The sequence below is a fragment of the Melospiza melodia genome, chromosome 4, assembly GCF_035770615.1.
Source record: "Melospiza melodia melodia isolate bMelMel2 chromosome 4, bMelMel2.pri, whole genome shotgun sequence".
NCBI lineage: Eukaryota > Metazoa > Chordata > Aves > Passeriformes > Passerellidae > Melospiza > Melospiza melodia.
Window position 1 is genome coordinate 51,763,834 of NC_086197.1, and position 24,506 is coordinate 51,788,339.

Genomic DNA, 24,506 nt, shown 5'->3' on the forward strand with positions numbered 1-24,506 from the left:
AGTGTTTGTGTTCATATGAGATTACCTACAGTTACCTACAGTTTAAAAGGCTTCCTGTACCCTTTTGGAAGTAAGTAATAGCATCTCCAAGTAGGTGATTAGTTACAAAGATGGAAAATAAGTGAAATTAAGATCAGTGCTAAACCAATCTACTTTGCTGGTACCAAATATATCTCCATCTGCGGAACCAAGAATCAGATAGCCAGACAAGAAAAATGTGCTAAAAGTGCTAACTTATTTGCAATGATAACCTTTATCAAGTCTTCAAAAAATACTGTTCCTGAAATGGTGGTCCAAGTCACAACCTTCCTGAAGTATTACTTACATCACAAAACCATCTTCATAAATCATTAGTAATTAAATGCCACAGCTATGTGACTACGTATCTTATAAATGTGGAAAACACTGTCACATTGTTCAAGGACTATCTTTATGTCTTAAATGATAATATAACTTCATGACTGTACTTACCTCCACAATGTGCCTGTGAAGCATGGAAGTGCCATAGTCTACACAGCACTTCCATGGTAGAGAGAGTACTGCAACAGAGAGGTGAAGGACTGGCATTTCCAAATATTTGAGTACCTAGCAGGCAGCAGTGGGATTTTTCACAGGAAACCAGAGGATCATGTATCTACACCCTATTTTGTGTTGTGGCTGGCCCACAATTGCAAAAAGCGTGTGAGAAAAGACGGGATTGAGTATTTTTAAGCCTTAGTTTGACATCTCAACAACCCTCATGTTCAGGCTGGCAATGCTGCTTGGGTTCACAGTCAAGCCTGGGAAATTAGCTCAGCCAGCCAGTGGTCACACAAGGGGTCATGGTTCATACAGGGTTTCATCAAAGCCTCAGCCATGTAGGAAGAGCCACTAATTCATGGATGTAAGTTGGGAGCAAAAACTCACAATGGACTAGTCTTTCCTTTAACACAGGGAAAAAAAGAGCCACGAGCAGCTGTAAACAAAGCCCCTCTCTTTGCCATGTTCTCCAGGACTAAAGGCACCTCTGCAGATTTCTTTGGAAGGTGCCCTGAGAGTTTGGTACAGTGCCCAGCAGTCACACAGGGCACTGAGTGTTCAGCTGTTGACAGAAAGACCCCAAAGCACTGTGCAAAGAAAACATGAGAAGCTGAAACAAACTCTTTTAACAACTCTAGGTTACCCTGAGTACCTTCAGGTTGATAAATGTTTCATGGATGGTGAGCACGTGACAGACCAAGCAAACTAACATTGTGAAACAAACATCTCTTAGGACCCATGTTCCAAATTGTCAGAATATTTTTAAACAATTCCATGAGCAGGGAAAATCCACTTTATCTGAATAGAGTGATTCTTTCCTCTAAGGGATGAGCTTTTTGTTGACTGTGTTTTAAAATGGAATTCTGCTTTAGTTTTGAGCCTTTGAGCCTCTTTGTACATTTTTTCAGGGTCCTTACATGACCTAGGGGAGGGCTGGGCAAGAAAGGAAAGAGGTTCCCAAGCAGTGCCTTTTGCATAGCACTTTTTAGCTAGTATTTTTCTGTAAGCAAAATTCAGACTCTTCCCAGCATTCCTGCCACCATTTCCCAGGTCCAACTTGCATCTGTTGTCTCCACCTCATCCATAGTGGCATCAGAACAAAGTAAAGTTACTCACCATCTGCTTATGGCTTGGGAAGAACGTTTGCTCCACCAGGGGGAACTTCTCAGGGCCCAGCGAGTTGAAGATTTTAATGAGCTGAGAGAACTTGGGGTGAGGGAGAGGGAACAAAAAACAGACACAGTGGATGTCAGTGACTCATTGTGCAACAGGCAAATGCTTGCAAAATGTTCTGATAGTGGTGAAGGGGGTGAGAGAAATGTTATCATGTCTTTCCCACCTTGCTTTCTTGACCTGAGAGCAGCAAGAAAATATGATGCTGCTGTATTTATTCATGGCCAAGCCAACCTATGTACACAAACCTGGACTAAGGGAGCACAGAAGGGATTCAAGAGCCAGAAGGGAATCAGTTTGCATTTACTTAGAGATCTACTATGGACAAGATTTGCATTCAAAATGCAACTGGGGAGAGGAGCCTTTCTTAGTAGAGGACAGAGCCAGGAAATCAGTGCCACCGCTCCCATCAGAGACCAAATAAACCAAAGCTGTCCCTTGGATCTCTTCCTCACAACCAAATCCAAGCAAGGCACTTTGTGCTGGAGGGCAGGAGAGCTGCTAAGGGACAGCGATTACAAGAGGGTTTGAGCGTCAGACCAAGGGAGTGGAGTCCACTGCTAACCAGAACTGACATTTATTGTGAACCAAGGGCCCCCAACAGCCCTTCATGAATGATGGGAGAGAGACGGGTTCATATGCCTGTCCCTGTCCCATCTACCATGAGGTTTGAGGGAGGCCCCACTCTGTGAGGGCAGTATCTAGAGAGCAGTATGACATCAATGGGGACAGCAGCCACTCCACATTTCACACACAAGGAAGAACATTTGTCATTGTCCCCACCCATCAGCATGAACTTCACCATCATCACCACTATCTCCAGTATAAACCCTTTTACTCTGCAGGGTTGTGCCCAACCAGACACAAAGCTCCCCATGGTAGGACTGAGTTTTGATTTCTGTTCAGGTTCCAAAACCCTGAGAGAAGTGTAACACATCACAGCAAATTCCTGCTCCACTTCAGCCATCTGTGAAGCAAGCAGACCATTCTGTACGTTTTCTGCAGCCTCCCTGTTCAATCCATCATTCATCACACAGAGAAAAAAAAATCAAAACTATAAGGGGGAAACCTAATAACCATGACAGAAAATGTTTCTGAAGTAGGGTTCATATGCCAAAAAGAGTAAGAGTGATGCATATGCCAGAATCTCAGGAGGAGCTTAGACACAGCCCTGCTACCACAGTGCTGAACTGGCATGACTGTTGGTGAAGTGGTTGGATGGGCAGCCACACAAGAGAATAAAGTGTTTGGGAATTGGTTCCTGCTGAGCTGGTAGGTAGATCTGAGTTCTCCATTGAGTCCTATTCACAGTGTAGTTTATAAATTGAATTCAGTTTCCAAGCCCCCCAGAATCAGGCAAAATCAAGTTAATTAATAAAGGTCTCCACCTTGGGCCAAGTAAGGACAGATTTTAAGTCTTTGCGTGAGTTTCTCAAGTTGCCCATCAAAGGTAGGGATGTATTAATCTTGAAGGAGATCTCTGTGTCACCTAAGGGAAGGAAACAGTCATCTAGGGAAGAAGGGAAAGAAAAGAAAGTTCCCTTTCTTCACAATAGCACTAGCAGCTTAGTCTTGCATGTTCTGAGCACTTCTGGGCAACAGCTGGAGCCAGTAAATGCACCAAATCACAACACCAAGGGTACATTGCAGATAGAGAGAGGTACTGAGGATGTTTTCTGCTGAGCAGCCCTGTTAAGGCTTCTCTCCTGGTTACTGGGCTAGTCTAACGACTCCAAAAGAATTGCTACATAAGAAGTGGAAACTTAATTTGCTGGTGGAGAAGAACAACCCCTTTGAGAGTTAAATCTTGGCATGCAGTCACTGTGAAAAAAATTAGGCTGCAAGGTGTGTGCCAGAACCAGGCCAAATGCTGAAGAGGCAGCTGCCAGCAGATTTGCAGACAAATGCAAAGAATCCTTTTCCTAATGTTGTAGTTCAAAACACAGCATTTAAAGAAAATCCAGGAAACATCAAGAGGCAGCATATCCCATCACTAACACCACCACCACCCTCACATGCATCAGCAGATAAGAGGAAAAACTCCCAATGCAGAATAATTATTGTTGGCAAGGAGGGTATTGATGTTGTGAAAGGAGGACAGCTTGCTTCTCTCAACTACTTGCACTAGCCCTGCACATTCTAGAAAAGAAAATAAAGCCCTGTTTTGACTAGCAAGGTGAGCAAACAGGGCTTAAAAGTTAAACACAATGAGCCAGAGACAGAGAGAGAAGGAAAAACACTCTGGCTGAGAACAGCCCATGCCCCTTGCTGTGTGTGCACGCAGCCCTGGTGAACCATGGACACCGTGATGTTGAGGCAATGTACAGTTATCCTGGGAAAACAGCTCAAACAAAGTAACTGGAACAACTGTGCAGCTGATAGACAGTGTTCTGACTTGCTCCTTTTGAAGCATACGGCTCTTGGCTGTTGCTGAAATAGCGAGTGTTTCAGATGAGAGATTCAGACATCTGGGAGCCTCGTCACTGGGCCAAGCCTGCAAAAAGGTCTGACTTTGGTATTGCCCCTCATGGGACAGTTCCCTCCCATTTTCTCTTTTTTTACCAGTTATTAGGGACAGGATGTTGACAAACTCCCATGTTAAGTGGTGCAGCAGCCTCTGAGATACCTGATAACAGAGCTCAAGTAACATCTCCCCATGCAGATGGGTAGGAATGTTGTTGTCAGCAGCTCTGCTAGATATAACCACACCTTCCACATGCTGGCAGCAGTTCTGGCTTTCTGTCCTTCCACTGGTTTTAGTGAGATTGCATCCAGACCACAGATAACAAACACATGAGGGAAGGCAGAGCCTGGTTTAAGGTACCTGGAACACACAGGCAAGGGAAATGCCTTGGCCTGACTGTTTGGAGAACAGTTACTTGCAGGGAGTCTTTACAGAGAAATAAAAAGTTCCATTCAGAGCATCTTAAGGCCTTTCACACATTTTGAAAGTGCCTAGGTCATCAGGGAGCCTGTATCCCTTGACAGTCAATAACAGTTTGGCTAGGAGTGCCTGGACTCAGGAGAGGACTGTCAGAAAAACTTCATGTTTTCTGCTGCCTTACAGATGCAGAAGTTGCTTTGCAATTACAGACATTACCTGCATGCAGTGTGAGTACTACTCTGAGCATTCTTCCCACTGTATTTTGGACTGCAACTTAGAATTCTAACACAGAAACTACTATTGGTCCTTGAAGCATTGTGCTTAGTGTGCTTGTAGTATTATTTCTCAATTGTTCTGGGATCATCTTGGACTTCTTAGATGTTTCTCTCAGAATGTGAGACTCCCTGAATACTTTTTTCTTTTCTCTCATAAACATCTAATTCAAACTGTGCCTGTTTTAATCTTAAAAGAAATTTTTGTATTGCAGAACTGGAAACCTGGCAAACGTCATTAAAAATGGGGCTGCATGTTTGAGTAAACTCAAAACCAAACTCAGCTGATTGTAATTAGAGTTGCTGAGAATAAAACATGGTTGCAAACTGCCAAGGAAAAGCAGTCTCAATTTCATCCCCCTCCACAAAATCATAAACATTTCTATGAAATGGAACCGTTTTTGGAGAAAATAAAAAATGAGAGTGAAAAGCACATTTCCCAGGGGTATTTAATTTCATTTCTTCATGCATCTCAACTGTTTTCTAGATCCAAAAAGTTTCCAGTAATCTTTATTATGCAGATCCCTTATTTCAAGATGCCTGTTTTGCAATCAAAGTGGAACGTGCACCGAAGTGTCCCTATCTCTCACTTCCCAGCTATCACAAAAACAAAATCTTCTGGTTCTGCTGCCAGTGAAGCTTTTTGCCCTCCAATACCCCACTGCAATCTCTCCAGGAGCTTAAATACCATCTGAATGTTGCTCATTCAATGCAGTCTTAGATTGCTGAGCACAATACAATCACTGGTTTGGGGGTGATGGGTGTGCAGGGGCAGCAAGGAAAGGAGGCACTCTGAAAACCTGTTTAAATTGTTTGCTAGTGGTTTCCTTGACTCCTCTGGAAAGGCTGTCTGTGCCAGCTGTATTCCCTGTCAGGAAAGCATGGCACAACCAGACCCAGAGCAGCTAGAGCCAAGATGCTGGCAGCGCCAAGTTCTCCCACACTGCCTTTCCAGCACTGCTTTTTTTTTTTTCTTCCTTTTTTTAATGTGCTAAGTTTGTTTGTTTCCTTTTATTTTAGATGCCTAAATATAGGCCTTTCGCATCCTGAGGCCCCTTCACACCATCAGAAACATAATTACAAGGCATGAGTTGCAAAGTGCCTGACTGACTTGACCCCAAAATCAGATGGAATGGACCACATGGCAGTGTAAATGTGGAGGCTTTTTGTCTGGTCATCAGGGCCAATGCACTTGTGTGTAGGACCAGCGGTCAGAAACAGTGTGGAGGTGTGGTACTGAGCCTGGAACTGAAAAATAAAATGGAAACAGGTCAAATGTACATTGACCACCTATACAGTGACGGCAAAGTGAGATTGTTCTCACTACCCTGATTATTGCGTGACGGCATTTTTGGAAAAGACAAGATCTTTCCTTTGGTCTCAACAAACCCCACTAACGTTGTAAAAGGGGTGAAAACTGAAAAGACTCTGTTTATTACACCGGTACCATTTTAGTAAGAAATTACTTAAATCCAACACTGCCCAGTCATGGAAATAAAAGTCTGAGGCCTCATCTGGACTTGAGCTACCAACCAACACACTGAGGACCACTAGGATATTTATTCCGAGGAGAAAAACAACAATAAAACCCCACTTAATTAGGTGATGAGGAAGATAGCTATCATTTGCTATAAAAATTCCATCTCACCCCAAGCTCAGTTTGTTCAATGAGTAAGGGAATTCCTGAAAACGCATCTAAAAGTTTTCCATGGAAAACTTTCATATTGGAAAGCCCCACCTCCTTCTCACATCACTATAGCTGTAGTTTGCTGCTTTGAAGAATGCAGCCAAATTTCCATTCTGGAAACATCAGTGATCGGAGAACACATTTTGGGACAAAACTGCTTGGAAAACGCATACAAGAATTCCAAAATGGTATCAGGATCTGACTGCCTCCTGCAGGTGCTGCCATGGACAGCCTTACTCTTGTGGCTCATGGCCAAATGATCTCTCCAACTCTCCTGCTTCTGCAGCTACAGCTGCCTTGGGGCTGGTCACAGAAATTGTCTGGGGATTTGGGGCTGAGAAAATCTAATGATAATATTTTTCAAGGTTTTCTGAGATTCTCATGTGAACTTGACAAAATTTAAAAATGGGCGAAGGGATCTTCCAGTGCAAAATATCAAAACATTGCCCTGCCCTCATCAGGAGCTGACCCAGCCTAAGTCTTTGCAAGGTTCAGTGTTTCAAGTTCAATGAACCAGCACTTTATGGTAATACTGCATTTTGTTCTGAGACTGCTGCAAAACTACATGTGTGGTGATTTGACCCTGATGGACTGATTTTCTCTACTTCTTCCCATGTGGGCCCTTCCCACTCCTTACAAGAAATCTAGGTGCTGCTGCACTATCAGCTCTTGGTGATCCTTTTGAGTCTGGGACAAGGGAAACATCCCGCTCAGGGTGCAGAAATAGCATCTTGATAAAGTAGTAGTGCTGGTAGGTTTTTTCCTCCAACGACTCCCACCTGGATTCCTAAGGTTGTTTAGATTTTAACCAAAAGAGACCAACTCCTTTGAAACTCCCAGAAGGTGAGCTGGGCTTTCTGTTGGTGCCAGAGGTCTCGTGTGCAGTGCTGGCACGCAGCAGAGCTGGGCCATCACTTACCACCCAGGGCTTGCTGCAGAAGTTGTAGATGGAGTGGAGGGAGTTGACCGTGTGGACGCCGCCGTACTGCAGCCCGATGATGAGGCTGCGGAAGTCTTCCCCCAGGGCCATGCTGTAGGCGTGCTGGCGGATCAGGACAAAATCCGGCTTGAAGGACCTGGAAGAGACGAGGAGAATGGTGTTTTACTTTCAAATGCTCCAGAAGCACTTCTAACCACTCCTTGTTTCTTTTCCATCCTTCCCTTTTCTTTTCACGAAGGCGTGTTGATCTTCTCTAGGGCCCCTCAGGGTGTATTGCTCGTGTTATAATGTAACAAGCCCTACAAAACCCCCTAGTCATTTAAAAAAAGAGGAAAAATCCAACGTAGCTGCAAGTGTGAGAGCATAGAAACAGGCCAAACAGATTTTCTGCAGTTTCCATGTCACTCAGGCATGCACAGGAACAAGCCACAAGCAGAGCCAAGGGTCATAAATTCACTGGTGGGGGGATTCTCTTTTCTTTCTAAAAGCTTGGCAAGCTCTTTGCAATGTGCAACGCAGATGAGGGAGCAAGTTTGTTTCCTGACGATTGAGCTCCGTATTGAAGCAATGCCCAGTGGGTGGGAAGATCATGAGGGATTTCAAAAAGCTCTCATACGCATCCATACATTGACACACATTCCCTCTTTAGTGAGTTTGCTACGTACGCAGCACATCCCAGGCTCTTATGGCTGTGAGTCAACAAGTGAAGGGCAGGCATGGCAATGAAATTAATCAAATGAGCAGAGCCCCTCGTGCGCTGCTGTGACTCATGGCATGGACTTCCAGAATATTATTTAGCAAGAGTGGAGCTTGGACTCCTATGGTTCAACAGCAGCAGCCCTCAGCTAATGCACAGGAAGGTGAGGCCCTTTCTAGGTAAGCCAACAGGCAATGGATTATCTTTCAAGCAGCCACATTTTATTCCTTGCTGACACTCTGTCTTCAAAGCCATTCAAAAATATCTAGAAACAGCAATTGGAAAGAAATGGTTCCCAAAATGGAGCCCAGCAGTTCATTCTCGAAGGAAGGGGCTTTTCCACGGAAAGAAGGGATTATTTTACAAGTTAACAGAGGTTGCATCAAGGACATTGAAAAATTTCCATGCTGTATTAAAGATTTTCAGAGAAATGAGGTCTGTAACCATGTCCCATTACCTCACCAGCCTCGAACATTTTCCTTGCTAAGAGACTATAATTTCTATCCTTTGGATGTATGAGCTGGAAATACTTTGGGTTTATAGCCCCTATTTATATTTCCATCATTCTGGCAGGGAAATGTGAGATGGTGACTCTGGGCCAGATTGTGGCAACAAACACTGTACACAAACCCCAGCACAGCTTTGTTGCTTTAAAGCTGTTCATTTTGTTTGTTGACCTTGGACTTTTGTTATCACCTGCCTGAGACAAGGTGAGGAGCAGGCGCAGCTTTTGTGATGCAAGAGGCCAAGCTGTAGAAATGTTGTGATTCCCTCCCATGGAGGTTTTTTAAACCCAGGCATGTTCCCTAATATGCTTGGCACCAAAGGTGGTGCTTTCCTCCAGCAGCAAGATGCATAATGAGCACCGTGAGGGCTGTGCTATCGCTGTGCAGCTGATTCATGGACCTCCCTGGTATCAATGGGGATGAGGCAAGTGGTGACCCCTGCTGAGAAACAGTAAGTGAATACGAACTTTGGAAAGTCTGAGCTGCTCCATTCTGCTGGACTTGCTGTGTAGAAAGCACCCTGGAGGCAGGCACAGGTCCCCAAGAAGGATTAACCAGCTACTTAGGACCAGGGCTCGGTATCTGTGCTGAGTTACTGAACAGCTGTGGTGCCTGGAGAGGCAGGAGCTCCGGGCATGTCTCTCTTCATGCAGCTTTCTGAGAGGGGGAGGACACAGAGTGGCTGGGAAACTGCCTTCATTGGCTTTACTTTTGCCAGCCAAAATCTCAGGAAAAAAGCTCTTGTCTTTTCGGATCCTGGCAAAGAAAGAGTTTCTCCACTTAGAGGATGGACACAAGAATACAGAATTAATGTACAAAAGCCTATTCTCAAACTCTGTGTCCTGTAGGAAGGCAGGACACTCTCTCATGCAGCAGATGAGGAGTGAATCTCTAAAGCGAAGGTGGACACTGAATCCCTGTTTTGAGCTGTGGAACAATGTGAATGTTCCCATGGATACTGAGAACAAGGCAGTGGAGTGCCAGGCCTGGGACTAGCTGAGAATAAACATCAGCTGAAGAGCAGCAGAGCCTGTACAGAGAAATGGAGACCAGTGGCAAAATGAGTAACAATCAATAACATCTCTGTGCAGAAAGCAGCTCCCCAGCCTGCTTTGGGGTAGAGAAGATAATGACAACAATTCCTGCTGGGAGGTTTCATGCCTTAAAGAGATCTCCTATTTCTTATTTCTGCATAGAGCCATAACTCTGGCTTGCTTCCTGGTCCTTCAGCTTTTCTCACTGAAGCACAAAGAGATTCGAGGGCATGAAGAAAGAACACAGAAGAATGCACTATTTGCATCAGAAATAGCGTGATTAACACATTAGATCGTCTCCCTGTGCTGAGCACTGGTGAGGCCACACCTCGAATCCTGTGTTCAGTGTTGGGTCCCTCACTGAAAGAAAGACATGAGGTGCTGGAACGTGTTGTAGTGAGGTGGGGATTGGCCTCCTCGCCCAGGTAACAAGCTATAGGACAAGAGGGAGAGGAAGAACAATGGCCTCTGGTTGTGCCAGGAGAGCTTTAGTGGATATCAGGAAAAATTTCTTCATGGAAAGGGTTATCAAACATTGAGACAGTCTGCCCAGGGAAGTAGTTGAGTCACCACCCCTTGAACTGTTCAAAGGGTGTGTGAATATGGCACTTAGGGGTGTGATTTAGTGGTGAAAATGGCAGTGCTCATTAATGGGGGATCAATGCTCTTAGAGTTCTTTCCCAGCCAATTCTGTGATTGTCAAAATACTTCTGTGTGATCCCTTCCGCAGTGCATAATCATTTGCAGCCAAAGGGTGCTTTATATTTCAGCACCATGATGGGTGAGAGGGCTTTTTTCTGGTGTTGTTGGAGAAGAATGGGCTCTCCTGCTCTCTTTTTAGAAGACTGACATTCTTACTAGACACTTTGCCCTTTGCAACAGTAGATCTTCCCAGGACACTGAAGACGACATCCTCACTTTGGGTTCTGGCTACCCTCCATTATTCTAGGAGATTTCATTCAGCTTTCAGATACTTCCCAGGGATCAAGACACTCTGACTAAATTCCCTTCCAAAGCCTTTCCTATTTGGCATGACAAAGAGAAGAAGAGAACTGCATAATTTAGCAAAATGATACAACAAGTTTTGCATTACTGGCAATTAATGAAGCCTTCAGGGAAGCGTCTGAGGCACAAGTACAAGCCATAAGAGGCTGCAACTTTTGCCAAGAAGTGCAAAAAGTCCCTCCAAATATGCAGTGCCTCAGGTGTCTGACACCTAATAGAAAATGGCATTTACAAATAGGAACAAGTTCTTTTTGTGCATTGCTTCAGTGTTAATAGCATTGTTATTAAATTACTGAAAATTAATATGAAATCAATAACATTTTCCCCAATCTCAATATTAGATTTAGCATTCTGTTTGATGCTTTAGTAAAGTGGAAAATATGCTAAGAAAAAAAGTCATTTCAGTCAAAACCTCATGTCATATTTTCTACAGAAAGAAATAAACCTTGCTGAAGTTATTCAAAGAAATAAAAAACATATCTATAAATAAGATAACACAGAGCTGATTTGAGAAAAAAAAGAAAGCAACATAGAATAAAGAATAATCTCTCCTTACTAGGCTGGAAGAGAGAAGTAGGGTTTTTTTTTAACATTATAGTAGAGAATGGCTGAGTAAAAAGCATGGGAGGTGTGGGAGATTAGTGCAGCAAAAGCAGCAGGAGCCAGGAATCACAGTTGCAGTAGGACCAATACCACTGTAAGCAGATGAGGACAGCCTGGAAGATGCTCTGATTTGCTTCTCAGGTCAATGCTCAGCTAACCATTAAATCATGTCACACACTCTCTGAACTGGAGTCTGGCAGTCTCAATAGTCTGCCATATATTTTACTTCTAAACTGATTGACATTGACATTGACAAGGAAAATCATGTGGACTCAGACAAAGCCTGAAAGTACTAACAACCACACCTGCCAACACCAACTTGCCTTCAAAATGCTTGTGATCCTAAGCTTTTACAGAAGGTGATCCAAATACTTTCCAACATCACAAAATAAGGTCACGGAGCAATTTAGTTTGGAGAGGATCTTGGAAACCATCTGTCCCAACACCATGCTCATTGCAGGGCTAACTCTGAGGTGACATTAGGATGATTGCCATTCTCTAGAAGAAGCCTTTGTAAAAACCCATGTGGAAAGGAGACAAATTATGGCAAGATTGATAAAAATAAAAGCTGATCAAGACTGAAACAATGTACTAAAGTTTTGAATAATTCTTGTATTTAATCCTGGATTAACTAATTATTGAGTGCTCTAGACCCTGGAGGCTTATTCCTTATTGGAAAGAATTACTGTAAATGCAAAAAGGGTCAGGGAGTAGTTTAATATCTGAAATGTTCCCCACCCTGGTCTGCTCAGAGTGACTTTTTCTTTCTGGCAGCTGCCTGCATGCCAAATGTTTTCCTGATAACTGTCAGCATCCTGCCTGCACGTCGGCTGGGCGCCAGCTGCCAGGGAGGTGAAGGGGGACATTATTCATCTGGGACATCAGCAAACCCCAAGGGGAGAAGCAGGCCTCCAAGCAGCTGTTTAGCAGCAGGAGCTGAGGTGAAAGTAACTGAGAATAAATGCATAAATCATCACACTCCGCTGTCTCTTCTCTTTTGTACTTCCCGCTAAAAGAAAAATTAAATTTTTTTTTTAAAAAATTGAGGACAGGAGCAGGCAGGTGAAGAGAGGGGAGATATTAGTGAAAAAAACAATGCTAGATCATCCCCCATATGGGAATCATTCTCAGTTTATAAATGTTTACTAGAGGTGTTAAATTCCTTCATATGTAACTGCAGCTTGCCAGAGTGTATACCCTGTTAAACACCTCGCCCAGCTTATTGTCTCTGCAGGGTATTTCAGTGAGGAAAGTGGTCATTTGGCACACTGGTCACTTGCCTAAACTGAATTTTCAAAAGCTTGCAGGCTGTTACACACACTTCTTCATTACCTTTATGGATTGCTATGCCATCAATAAAAAAAAATTTGCCCTAATGTTTCTGTGCTAAATACATAGCACATATTGTAAGTTTCTCAGTGTTAAATATATAGCACATATTGTATGTTTCTGTGTTAAATGCATAGCACATATTGTATGTTTGTCACTGTTAAATACATATCACATATTGTATGTTTCTCACTGTTAAATACGTAGCACATATTGTATGTTTCTCACTGTTAAATACATAGCACATATTGTATGTTTCTGTGTTAAATACATAGCACATATTGTATGTTTCTCAGTGTTAAATACAGAGCACATATTGTATGTTTCTCACTGCTAAATACATAGCACATATTGTATGTTTCTTGGTATTAAATACATAGCACATATTGTATGTTTCTCACTGTTAAATACATAGCACATATTGCATGTTTCTGTGTTAAATACATAGCACATATTGTACTCCACCAAGTGGCACTTTCTGCAGAACTTGGGAGAACCAGGTGTTCAACATATTTTTCCATCTGGCTGCTAGAAACCTAAACTTTCCCTATCAGTTTCTGCCGTTTTTTCTCCTATTTGCACCTTAAAAAAAAATTGCAGAAATTTGGTTTGGAAGCATCAAACCAACCAACCAACCAACCAACCAACCAACCAACCAACCAACCAACCAACCAACCAACACAATGACATCCTCCCCCCAACCCCCCAAACAACATCATTTAGAAAAATACACTTCATAAAAGACCCTAATTAGGGTCAAGAGTTAAATTAAAAAAGGCAGGGATTTGACAATGGTTGGAGTTCATCTCTGGCACAAGCTTATTGGAACATGAGAAGCTGGACAATGACCTTCTGCCTACCAATACTTGTTACATCAGTGTCCACCAACAGCAGCTACTCCCATGACCTTCCTGGGCACTGTCCCTGGAGAAGAACTGCAATGAACCATCAACTCCTGTGAACAAATTGTCCTGGAGAGACAAGAAAACATCCTTCTAGCAATGTGCAAACTACTGTGTGGTGAGCAAGCATGGCCTCTGTAGGATAGAAAACCTCCATGCCCCTTTCAGGCAGCTGCTTCTCAATGGACCTTTGGGCTGAGTGAACCTATTGGGATGGGAAAAATGCAGCGGGCAGAGGACAGTGTCCTCACTGGGCTTTAAAGATCTGGCATCCTGGTGCAGACAGATCTTTTTTAGTCAGACTACACATCTCCTGGAGCCTGCAAGCTCTGAATAGCAGGGAAACACCTGTGAGTTGGCCAGTTTCTTCTCTACCCCTCCCATGTAAAAGGATTTGCCTCCTGATGCTGTCACTGTGCTGTAGCTTGCAGTGTGAAAATATGCTTAAAGAAAAAAAGCACTTTCAGGGATTTTGGGGATGGTGATTCAACAGGCTGCTGTCCTGTTGTCACAGCACAGGGAATCACAGAAGCACTGAATCAGCTGGAAGCAACAGGAATGTCAGTGTTAACTACAGGAATGAATGGGCTTGTGTGGAGAATTCACTGACCACACCATGGCTGTGAGCAGCAAGGGCACATCATCCAGGGTGAGCAGGGGAGACACACACACACACACACCTGACACACACCTTACACATTCAGGCAAGGCCTGTAGGGATAAACATCATTCCATGGCAGAAATCTTCCCCACAGCAAGGCTTTGTCCTGGGTGCTGTTCCTCTTTCCTTTGCTGCCATTTTGGACACCCCTCTACACCCACCAGGGCCATTTCTCCTCTCAGGGTCCTCCCCACATGAGCCCCTGGGCACCTGCTGTCCCCCAGCTGCTGTCTGTGCTGTGGGGCTGCATGGAGCCTGCGTGCCACACTCCTCGTGGCATGGCCACCACTCTGACAGGTCCCATGCAAACATGAAAATGTGCTTTCTCTCCTGGATGATTGGCCCCAATGGCAAAAGAGGAAGCTCTACAGGGAGACAGGAGATGAGAGCAGTCTGGTGCATGATTAATTTATATCCTTAAAGGTCTGAAATGCTCCCAAAGACATTAGTATTCCCCAGGTAAAAGAGCTGTCCAGATTTTCAACATATCCCTGCCTTATATCTAGTGGAATTAATACCTGAAGTCTGTTGAAGCCCAACAGTCAAGCATTTAATTGAATACAGAACCTGAGATCATAGTTTGGTAGTCTAAATGTTGCTGTCAGAAACAGACACAGCCCAAATTTTCATTTCTACTTAGACAGTTTTATAATATCATGAAAGCATAAATGCGTCTCAGAGTGGGTGCAGTGCCAACACTGACAGCCTCTTTACGCTGCCAAAATATTGATATGAAGGGCCCTTCAGAGGAATGTGAAAATAAAAATCCCCTTCCTCACATCTATCCCCAGTAAAAGTGACGCAGTCCAAGAGTTTTCTAGAGTAAATTAGATTCCAGATGGTTCTCTCTGTCTCTTTCTGTTTGTGTGGGTAGACCTGTCCAAAAGGAGGTTGTTTATGCACTGGAGGAGGATGAAGAATCCACCCAAGTGTTTTAAAACTAGGCATGAACCCATTTGTTTTTACACACTCTAATACTCCAGTAGTACTTTGCACCCAGAAATCATTCCATTTCTCTGTTGTAAGAGTTGCTATGTCTAAGTTGGAGAGGGATCCTTTGGGATGAATAAACACTACCTCCTGCTTCCCATATTTAACTTTTCAATAGGGAAGGTCTGCTGCCAATTTTTTCCAAGTAAGTGCTGGGGTAACAAGGACCCCACCCCACCAGTCCTGGCTGAACCCAACGCTGCTCCCTTGTCCTCAGTCAGGGCCAGGGTTACAGGGCACTGACATGGAAAAGTGCTTGCTAGAGGCTGCACAAGGTACTTCATGGCCAGCTCTCTGAAGGAAATGTGATGAACAGGCTGATGGAGCCTTCACAAACCATGGTGGAACTGGCACAGAAAACACAGATGCAGTTTTTTAGATTTGTTAGATGATAGCCTCTGTCTCCAGCAGCACATTTTGCTGACACTATCTCAAATCCTCCACCCCCTCCTACAGATGTGCAGAATGTAGTAGCTAAAAAAGAGAAGTTGGAGACCCAGAACATTGTTACTGTAAATTTAAATTCTTGGAGCCACGTTTGTTTTAAAACTCAGGCAAGCAAAGTAATGTCTGGCTTCAGTTAGATTGTTTGCTAACTTACTTGCAGCTACTTATTTCAAGATGCACAGGCTAGAAGTCATGTATATGTCCATGTCTTTGCTTTCTGTAATTGCCAATAATATTTCTAAAGCATCTTTTTTTCTTTTTTTAGTATTATCCTGAGTCAAAAGGGGTAAATGGAAGGCTTTAAGGACAGTTATACCTTCTTACTAAGGGAATTAATCTTCCTGGTAAAAGAACCATAATTTTTTCCTGGTGCAGTTCAAATCAGTTGACGTGGAGTATGAAAGAAAGCCTTAACTCCAAGGTGTCAGAAAATACCAAGTGATCAGCAGAAAAAAACCCTTTGGTTTGAACTTTGCTTTACAGGTGCCATATGGTATTTCCAGTTTAAAGAAAGAACTAGGAGATCTGCTCCAAAATGATGGAATTTAATAGGCTAAGAATTGTTAGATAGCTCATCAGTAAACGCAATGTCAATTTGGAGAGGGCAGCCCAGTGGTTGCTGAGTATGAATATGAATTGTTGGTCTGAAGAAATTTATTATTTCAGTGATTTAAATCTACTGGTCTGTAGTATATTCACTGTCTTTCCCCTAAACTGCTACATTCTATTGCTCTCCCTTTGAAGAGGAATGTGAAGCAGGCAGGGCTCCTGCAGGAGGGAATCCCAAACGTGGTTGTTAGCAAGATGGTGTTGTATTTATCTCCTTATAAATTGTCAGTGGGATTTCCATGATTCTGGGTATTCAAAAAATATGATGAGTATTATATTTCACCATCTAGAAGCATTCTGACTTTTGACTGAATGTTTTGCTCAATTACTAACAGAGGACAAATAAGTGATGGAAAAAAGATGACAGCAGCAGCAGTGTTGGTGCACACATGTGAGTTGCAGGTGTCTCCCTGTGGCTGGGCACTCTGAAAGGTGTCTGTAGCCAGGCAGGATATGGTTGTGGATGGGACTGTGGGACTTGAAGGAAGTGGGAAGAAGCTGTACCCATGTGGTGTGTGAGGTGCCTCTACACAGCTCACACAATTTGCTTTCTAAAGTGAAAAAGAGTTTTAATTTCTATACCTTCTAGAGTATTTCTAGGAGTGGCTGTGGAAGTTGGCACCTAAGCTCTTAAACTCACTGAGCTGGGCACAACAGGGTCATATCAGCACAGGCTGTAAACAAATATTTGCTGGTTGCAAGGACTATGGCATGTAGCATATGCTATATAAATTGCATATCCAGACAAGTATATATTTGCCAGACCTGCTTCCCACAATGCAAATGCGTCCTTAAACGTGCAGGAATGAAAACAAACAAACAAAAAACCCTCCTGAGCTAATGCCATTCAAAAACCCACGTAATCTACATATAAATATCCATGCAAAAATGGTAGCAGGAATACCTGTGTGTTCACTGTGAGCAGAAACATGAACACCATGCCCCAGACAGTTTTGTAAAATAAATTTTGTCTTCAGTTTCAGTTTAATGGCTCAAGATCTTTCTGCCAGATGTATGAATGGCTTTGCGAGGAAAGACACAGGAAGGAAAATGAAGATGTGATCAACTTAGGAAATGGTTCTTGGGAAACCTTCCAGCACCATGAGCAAGCGAAGGCAGGAGTGCATTAGCACTGCACACTGTCTGATGAATGCTCCAGCCGCTGGTTCATGGGACATAACACTTTGTTTCACTCAGAAACAGACAGGGAGAAAGCAAATGCATGTAACAGACACAGCTTTAAAGGTTTTTAGCAGAGGCTCGTGAAGTTTTACCAAAGAACAAATGGAGACTTGTGGGTGTACTAAGAGAGATGTCAAGACCTGAAATGAATTGATGGACCACAGTCATAGCTAATTGACAGTGACATGTTTTGCTTTGCACTGTTTGGACTGGAAATGAGATTTTGAGAAATGAAACTGAGGCCAGCATGCTCAAAATTACGTTTTATTAGCTGTTCTAATAATCCCTTTCAAAAATATCACTGCATGCTCAATTATGTGTCTCTACCTCTAATTTTGAACTTGTTGCAAACAGACAAAAGCACTGTTTAGATACGTCAACAGTATTTAGCTCAAAGGTCCTGAATACACCAAAAAGTGCAAAGGAACTGTACAAAAAGAAGCAGGGTGGCTAAAAAAATTAATTTGGTGCAACAATGAGATTTCAACACAAACAGAGAAAAGCTACTGTATCAAAGATGAAATGTAGAGTTGTAATGACAGGAACCCATAAAGATGAAGGCTTGGGAATAATAGGGTGGAAGGTCATATTGGTGAAGGTAAACAGAGGCATCTCACACAGATGTGACACTATTCTTTACATAGAACTTGTAAAGATGCATCTAACATTAGCTCCAAATTGCTGTCACTGTGGTGCTTGAAAGAAGGGGAGCAATGCTTTTGGGAAGTGAATTGGATGTGTGATTGGAAAAGCATTGTTTGGGAAAAGAGTCTGCTTGCAATGAATGACATTATGAAGTAATGCTAGTAGGACAGAAATCCCCATCAAACAGGGACAGGTATTACCTTGAGATATACCACAGGGCAATGCCAGAGCACCGGGCATCTCCCATAAAGAAAACAGTGCTATTTCAGGAGCAACTCAGGCTACAAGCATCAGGATCTTACAATTACAATTGGATGGGACCTGAAAGGTCACCTAGTTCCAACCCCCTTGCCATGAGCAGGGACACCTTCCACTAGACCAGGTTGCTCAAAGCACCATGCAACACTGAGCACTGCCAGGCACGGGCATCCACACCTTCTGTGGACAGTCTGTGCCCGTGCCTCAGCACCCCTACAGGTAAGGATGTTCTCCTGGTATATAGCCTAAATCCACCCCTAGTCAGTTTAAAGCCATTCCCCCTTGTCCTATCACTACAAGTCCTTGCAAAACTCTGTTGTAGTACTCTTTAGGTACTTGCAGATCCCATAAGGTCTCTTCTTCTCATGTCTAGGCTGAAAAACCCCAACTCTCAGCCTGTCTTCACAGGAAAGGTGTTTCAACCTCCTGATGGTTATCAAGGCCCTCCTTTGGACTCACCCTAACAGCTCCACGTCCTTCTTACATTGGGTGCCCCAGAGCTGGACACAGTGCTTCAGCAGGGGGGTCACCAGAACAGAGCAAATGGGCAGAATCCCCTCCCTTGCCCTGCTGGCCACGCTTCTTTGGAGGCAGCCCAGGGTGTGGTTGGCTTTCAGGGCTGTGAGAGCATACTGCTGGCTTATGTCAAGCTTCTCATCCTCCAACACCCTCAAGTCCTTCTTCTCAGGGCTGCTCTTGATCTGGTCATCTGGGCTTAGTGGCTACTGCAAGGGCAGTCCACTGGGATCAGGGCCCAAGACAGGCAGGCTAGTGAATCAGAGCCACTGTTTAAAATGAGGGTTAGTTGACAGAGCAGAGAGAAAAATCAAGGGAGAAGGTCTGTTGTTCCTTTTATTGGGAGTCTGGAGGCTAAAAAGAACCTGAGAAGGAGGCATTTGCTGTTGCATGAAGGGTCTAGACCAGAAACAATGACTGGCAAAATGTGCACCTGAGACCTGATACAAACTCACCAGAGTCAGGCCATTCCTTTCACCACTTCCAAGAATCCTTGAAGCTACCAGGATTGTGCGGCCCGATTCACATATTTGTCACCCTGGAGGCCAACCTGCTTGCCCCAACACTGATCCGCAGAGCCCAGTTTCCAAGACCAGCTGGTGCTCCTCACCTGACCACCTTGGTGCCGTTCCTCATGACCTGCATGTCCACCATGCAGCCACCCATGACGTAAGCAGCCAGGTTCAACTCGGAGAACTCAGCCTGGAATGGAGCAAAAGGACAAAGTGTTACTCAAGGGTGGCAAAAACACAAACACACAGACACAGACACAGAATTTTCTTTGTCTGGAATGTGTCTTTCCTTCTTTTCTTTTTTTTTTTTTTAATTTTTTTTTTTTTTTTTTTTCTGTGAGGCAACTGGAGATCCAATTATAGCTGGTTTGCCCTGAGAGACTGTAGAAGTATTTATGGCTCCCACACTTGGGCTGTGAAAGTACACAGGATTAGACTTATTGCAGGAATAAGTACTGAAGGAATTAAGAATGAACAGGCTGAAAAATGCACACAGGAAAGAATAATAAAAATAATAACAATAATAATGAAAATATGTTAGGTCATTTGAATTCAAATTCCAAGTTTCCACTTGGAGACATCCATTTAGAATTATGTCTGCGTTGGCCGCCATGCCACTGGCCAGCTTTAAACCTAATACAAAAGATTCAAACCTTTTTAAACCTCATTATGTTGCAGGAAGGTGATAAGCAGAGGTCACCTGATGTGATTTGCTTACTAAGTTTTTTACTATTAAAGAGTTAGCAAAGCTGGGTAAGTTATTAAGAGAGCTGCTCAATCATTAAAACACTTTGTATTTTAAAAGAGGCATGACTTGCAAGGCTGGAATAGTTGGCAAGGGATATTTCAGCCATGGGGAGCAAAAAATACAGGGGTGATTATGATAAATATAAATAAACAGGTTTCATTTTTTGAGGCAGAAAATTTAGTCTTCTCCCTTTGAGCAGTTTTTTCCCCTTCCTTTTAAGGCATTTTTTCAGACTTAGTAGGATGAAGGCTGGGCAGCAGTAAATTCGTCTTCTAACCAGTAGCTGTCTAATAGCAGAGCACTCAGATGGTGCTGCTAATACTTATGACTTTATTGAGATCCTTGTACTGTTTAATGTTCTTCTGCTACTTCTATTAGTTGGAACCAAAAGGTAGTGCCAGGAACAAATTTTATTTTTTGCATTAAAAAAAAAGGAAAAAAAAGAAAAGAAGAAGAGTGTTTTGTCCTCATGAACTCATGGAAAAAACTTGCCAATGGAGAACTGGTGCACCTGTAAAGGCTCAAAGGCCAGACGACAAATGAAAAAATAATTTCCAACTTTCCTTTTAAAATCCATGTAATTTTAAAGCAATGGCTGTGGACTGGTGACCTGATGATGTAATGAGATTTCATGTCTGCAGCTCGGCGTAAAGGTTTTAAAGCAACACCCTTACACAATCTTACATCATTGTAACTCCCCATTACAATGAAAAGTGGGGGAAAATTCCTATTGCCAAGAAATAAATTCTACTTCAAACACAAACACACACACAGACATGCTCACAGGGAGGGATTGGCAATGGTTCAGGTGACTGCCTGGGTTTTACTCATGAGAGATTGCACTGTGTTGCCTTGGCCACAGCCACGCTTCTTCAGTGACCCTATCAGATCAGAGGTGAGCAAACATGCACCCCTGAAAGGCACCTGCCTTTTAGACATTTGAAAAATCTCAGGAGACCTAGGGGGAGAGGAGTCCACCCTGGACAAACTCAGTAAGATCAGATATTTTGGGTACCATCAGCGATCTCCCCAATGGGACATGGCAAGCTTGCTACTGTACACATGAGCTCCAGAGGCTCTGTGGACTGGGGAGATGAAAGGATGTTTTTTCCACTTCTGTGTCTCCGTATGCCTCAGAGATGTCCCACTCTGAAAGCAGAGTGTTGTGGAGCTGGACCTCCAGCTTCTGTTGCTGAGGAATGCATCATCTGATGTGAACACCAGTGCAAGAAAGGGAAGTTTTAGGTCTGTGTTTTCATGTTTTTTATGCTTTTCTTCCAAAGTTTTTTTTCCATGATGGTTTGTAGTAAAGTGCTTAACACTCCTCTTTGCTGGGGGAGAAAATGGGCAGTCTTCATTTGATGAGGGGCACTTGCAGTCTGACTAAGTTGGTCTGACAGGCGTTTCCCTGAGGCAGTCAGGCCAACAAAGCTGTGCTCAGACACCTGACCTGCAAACAGCCCTGAGAACCCCCCGAGCTGGTGAGCACTTCATGCCAAACTGCCAGGACCGATTTCAGGCCCTGCTAATGTCAAGAGCCAGAAGAAAAGGAGAAATCCCCTTTGGCAACCATTGTCCAGGGAACACTGGCAAGGAGAGAGAAGTGTAGAGAGGGTCTGGGGGATTCAGCTATCTCACTCCCAAAACGTCCAGATCTACAATCAGAGCTGAAGGACAATCCTGACCTTTGCCTGGCATTCACTTTTGCTTTTAACAGACAAAGTTAAGGAATGCTGCTCCTTTCATGTAGCTGCTTTGTTCCATCCAACAGGCTACTGCTAGCTGGCTTTTGGAAGAAGGCTAAAACCTTCAGTCAGCAGAAATTGTTTCCTGTTGATTTTCCAGTGCTCCCTGTATTTTTAACTTTGTGGGTTTTGTAGCCTGATGACTTCCCTTGGCTGGGATTTCAGCTCTGAGATCATCTCCAGCCTGAGTTTACCTTGCAGACAAAGAGGTCTTTGAAAGCAGCCCATGCAGATACAGTGACAGGTAACTATGCACAAACAGGAGAGCCCAGCTCCCCGTGGCCTTGCAGAGTCATTTGCATTAGGAATCATGGAACAGAAAATGGCATTGCATTAGCCTGATGGTGTTTTATACTTTGCAGCAGTGCCAGTGGCTGCAAAAACATTCAGGGCAAGAGCAAACCATGTGTGACAAACGTGATACAATCTGTCCTGAAGAATAATCTAATAAGACTGTGGGAGTAGAAATATTTCATACCTCTGTGAGGCTCAGATGTGAGATGATGCCCACAGCTACTTTGATCACAGTTTTGTCAAAAATGCCTCCTTCAGGTATTAAGAATTGGAAGACTCTCCAAATCATTTGGACTAAACCTTAAGGTACTCTCAGTTTCCATCAGTGTCCTCTGTGTGCTGGAGCTCTTTTTGGTGAGCTATTTTAGAGTGTCTGTTTCTGTTTCCTGATATTAAAACAGGAAGATATTTCATTTTCAACCATGCAATAATGCCTGGCTTGGTAGATATGCCTGTTAGTGATTTAGGGGAAGCATGTGTTCAAGGTGTATTTTAAGCATTTTTCACAGAATAACAGAAAGCTGTGTTGGAAGGACTTCAAGACATCACATAGTCTTTCCCTCTTTCCTAAGGCATGACCAGCTCTGCCTCTGCCATTGTGTGCAGATACTACATAACCTTCTTCTGTCTTCCATAGATGAGGAATCTCCTCAGGCAGTCCGTACCTTAACAACAATGGAAAATTTTCCCAAAGCCCAATCTAAATCACTCCCCTTACATTTTAAGGCAGCATTTTTTTTTGTGTCCATTACTTCTTTCTGCAGAAACTGAAGACTTATTTTATTCCTCAAAGACCTGCCCCCCTTTTTTTTTTTTTTTTTTTTTTTTTTTTTTAGACAAATTAGTCCCATTCTTATAGGATTTTCTTGTAGGTGATCTTTTCAGTGAATTGATCAGAGTTGTTGCTGTCACAGGGATTCTCTCTGGCAAGTCCACAACTTCTTCCATATGTAAAATTGCCAACCATATGCTTGAGTATGGATTTGTCATACATGCAGCAGTGTGACTATTTTTTAACTCATATTCTGGCTGAGATCCACTATAATCCCTGCACTGCTTTGTCTGGCCTACTGACTAGCCTGGTCCGTGCCATGGCTTAGGCACTTGGGATGAGGAATTGCTACTGGAAAATCAAATCTCATACATTCCTCATGGATTTTATGCCTTATTTTTTGGTGGATCTTCTGATATGTACAAGGAAGGGCCCACATCAGGCTGCATTCCTAATGCAGCACATTTCACTACAACCATTACAAGCATCCCAAGGGGAAAGTAAGCAATCCCTAAGTCCTGCACAGGCAGAAAGGTGAGCAGATAGTTTGGATGCCTGTAGGATGAGGGCTGAGGCTATGCATGCATGCATGCAGAATTAGGAATTACACATCCTGATTCCTCGTGTCTTTTCCTGAGACATTTTCCCTTGGGCAGGCACCCTGCTCCCCACCTTTCCCCAGTGATAGGGTTGCTCTCTGGGAGAAAAGAATGGAGAGAGCCCATCTGTGATGTGAATATTGCTTTATGGCTCCAAGAGCAGCTTCCTCAAGTGCTCTTCACAATTCCTGAAGCTGGGGTGATTCTCCTAGGCTAGAGACAATGCTGGTGCTGAAGGGCCACATGCCTTCACCTGTGAGAACACCTGGTGCATCAGCTCTGATGGCATTCAGAATTGTCTCTTGAGTTTTCATTTCAGAAGTTACCTGAAAATTTGAGGTTTAGAAAAAGCACATTTCTAAATATTTTGATCCCAGGAAATGGCTCAAAACCATGAACTCTGTAAACTTCCAAAAGCCAATGGAAATTTAAAAAAAAAATGATAGTATTCATTTAAGAAAATAATGATTTTAAAGTAATTCTTGCTACTTCTCCCTTTATTCATGGTTTCTGAATGCTTGCATGTGGCAAGCTATGAGAACCCTGTTGCTGTTCTTGAACCGTTTTCGGCATTCAGCTGGAAAAAAACCCAAACCCTAAACATATAATGAATAAAAATTATAGTGTTGTTTGACAAGAGGCTAGTTTTCCTTTCATCACACACAGACCTGTCACACTCTACCTTTTGAAAGGACCATTTTACACCACACATGAAAATACCTCTTTAGGGCGGGAAGTACAATGGAGCTGCAACTCATGATTTGTATTACAATTATCTTCTGTGACTGCCAAGTACAACGTTTTTCCTGACAATGCTGCCAATGGAGTCATAATCTATACCACAAGACTTTTCCAGAAGCATGTACATAGGAGTTCACTGAATAATCATTCCCTGAAAATACACTGAACAGTGGGAACAAGTGAATGAGCTATGCAAGAAAAATGCGTGTCAGACAGACAGACAGACCCACCTCGTC

The 24,506-nt window shown here is 43.3% G+C and overlaps 1 protein-coding gene across 4 annotated transcripts in view; it reads right to left on the reverse strand.

Annotated features, from left to right (window-relative positions):
• Positions 1-24,506, reverse strand: part of SYN3 (synapsin III) — a 190,978-nt gene that overhangs the window by 129,266 nt on the left and 37,206 nt on the right. For all 4 annotated transcript variants that reach the window (XM_063154396.1, XM_063154395.1, XM_063154397.1 and 1 more), the window contains 3 exons: positions 19,470-19,561; positions 7,455-7,611; positions 1,636-1,725 (listed from right to left, as the gene is read on the reverse strand). In XM_063154396.1, the coding sequence (XP_063010466.1) occupies positions 1,636-1,725; positions 7,455-7,611; positions 19,470-19,561 (339 nt within the window). The remainder of the gene's footprint in view (positions 1-1,635; positions 1,726-7,454; positions 7,612-19,469; positions 19,562-24,506) is intronic.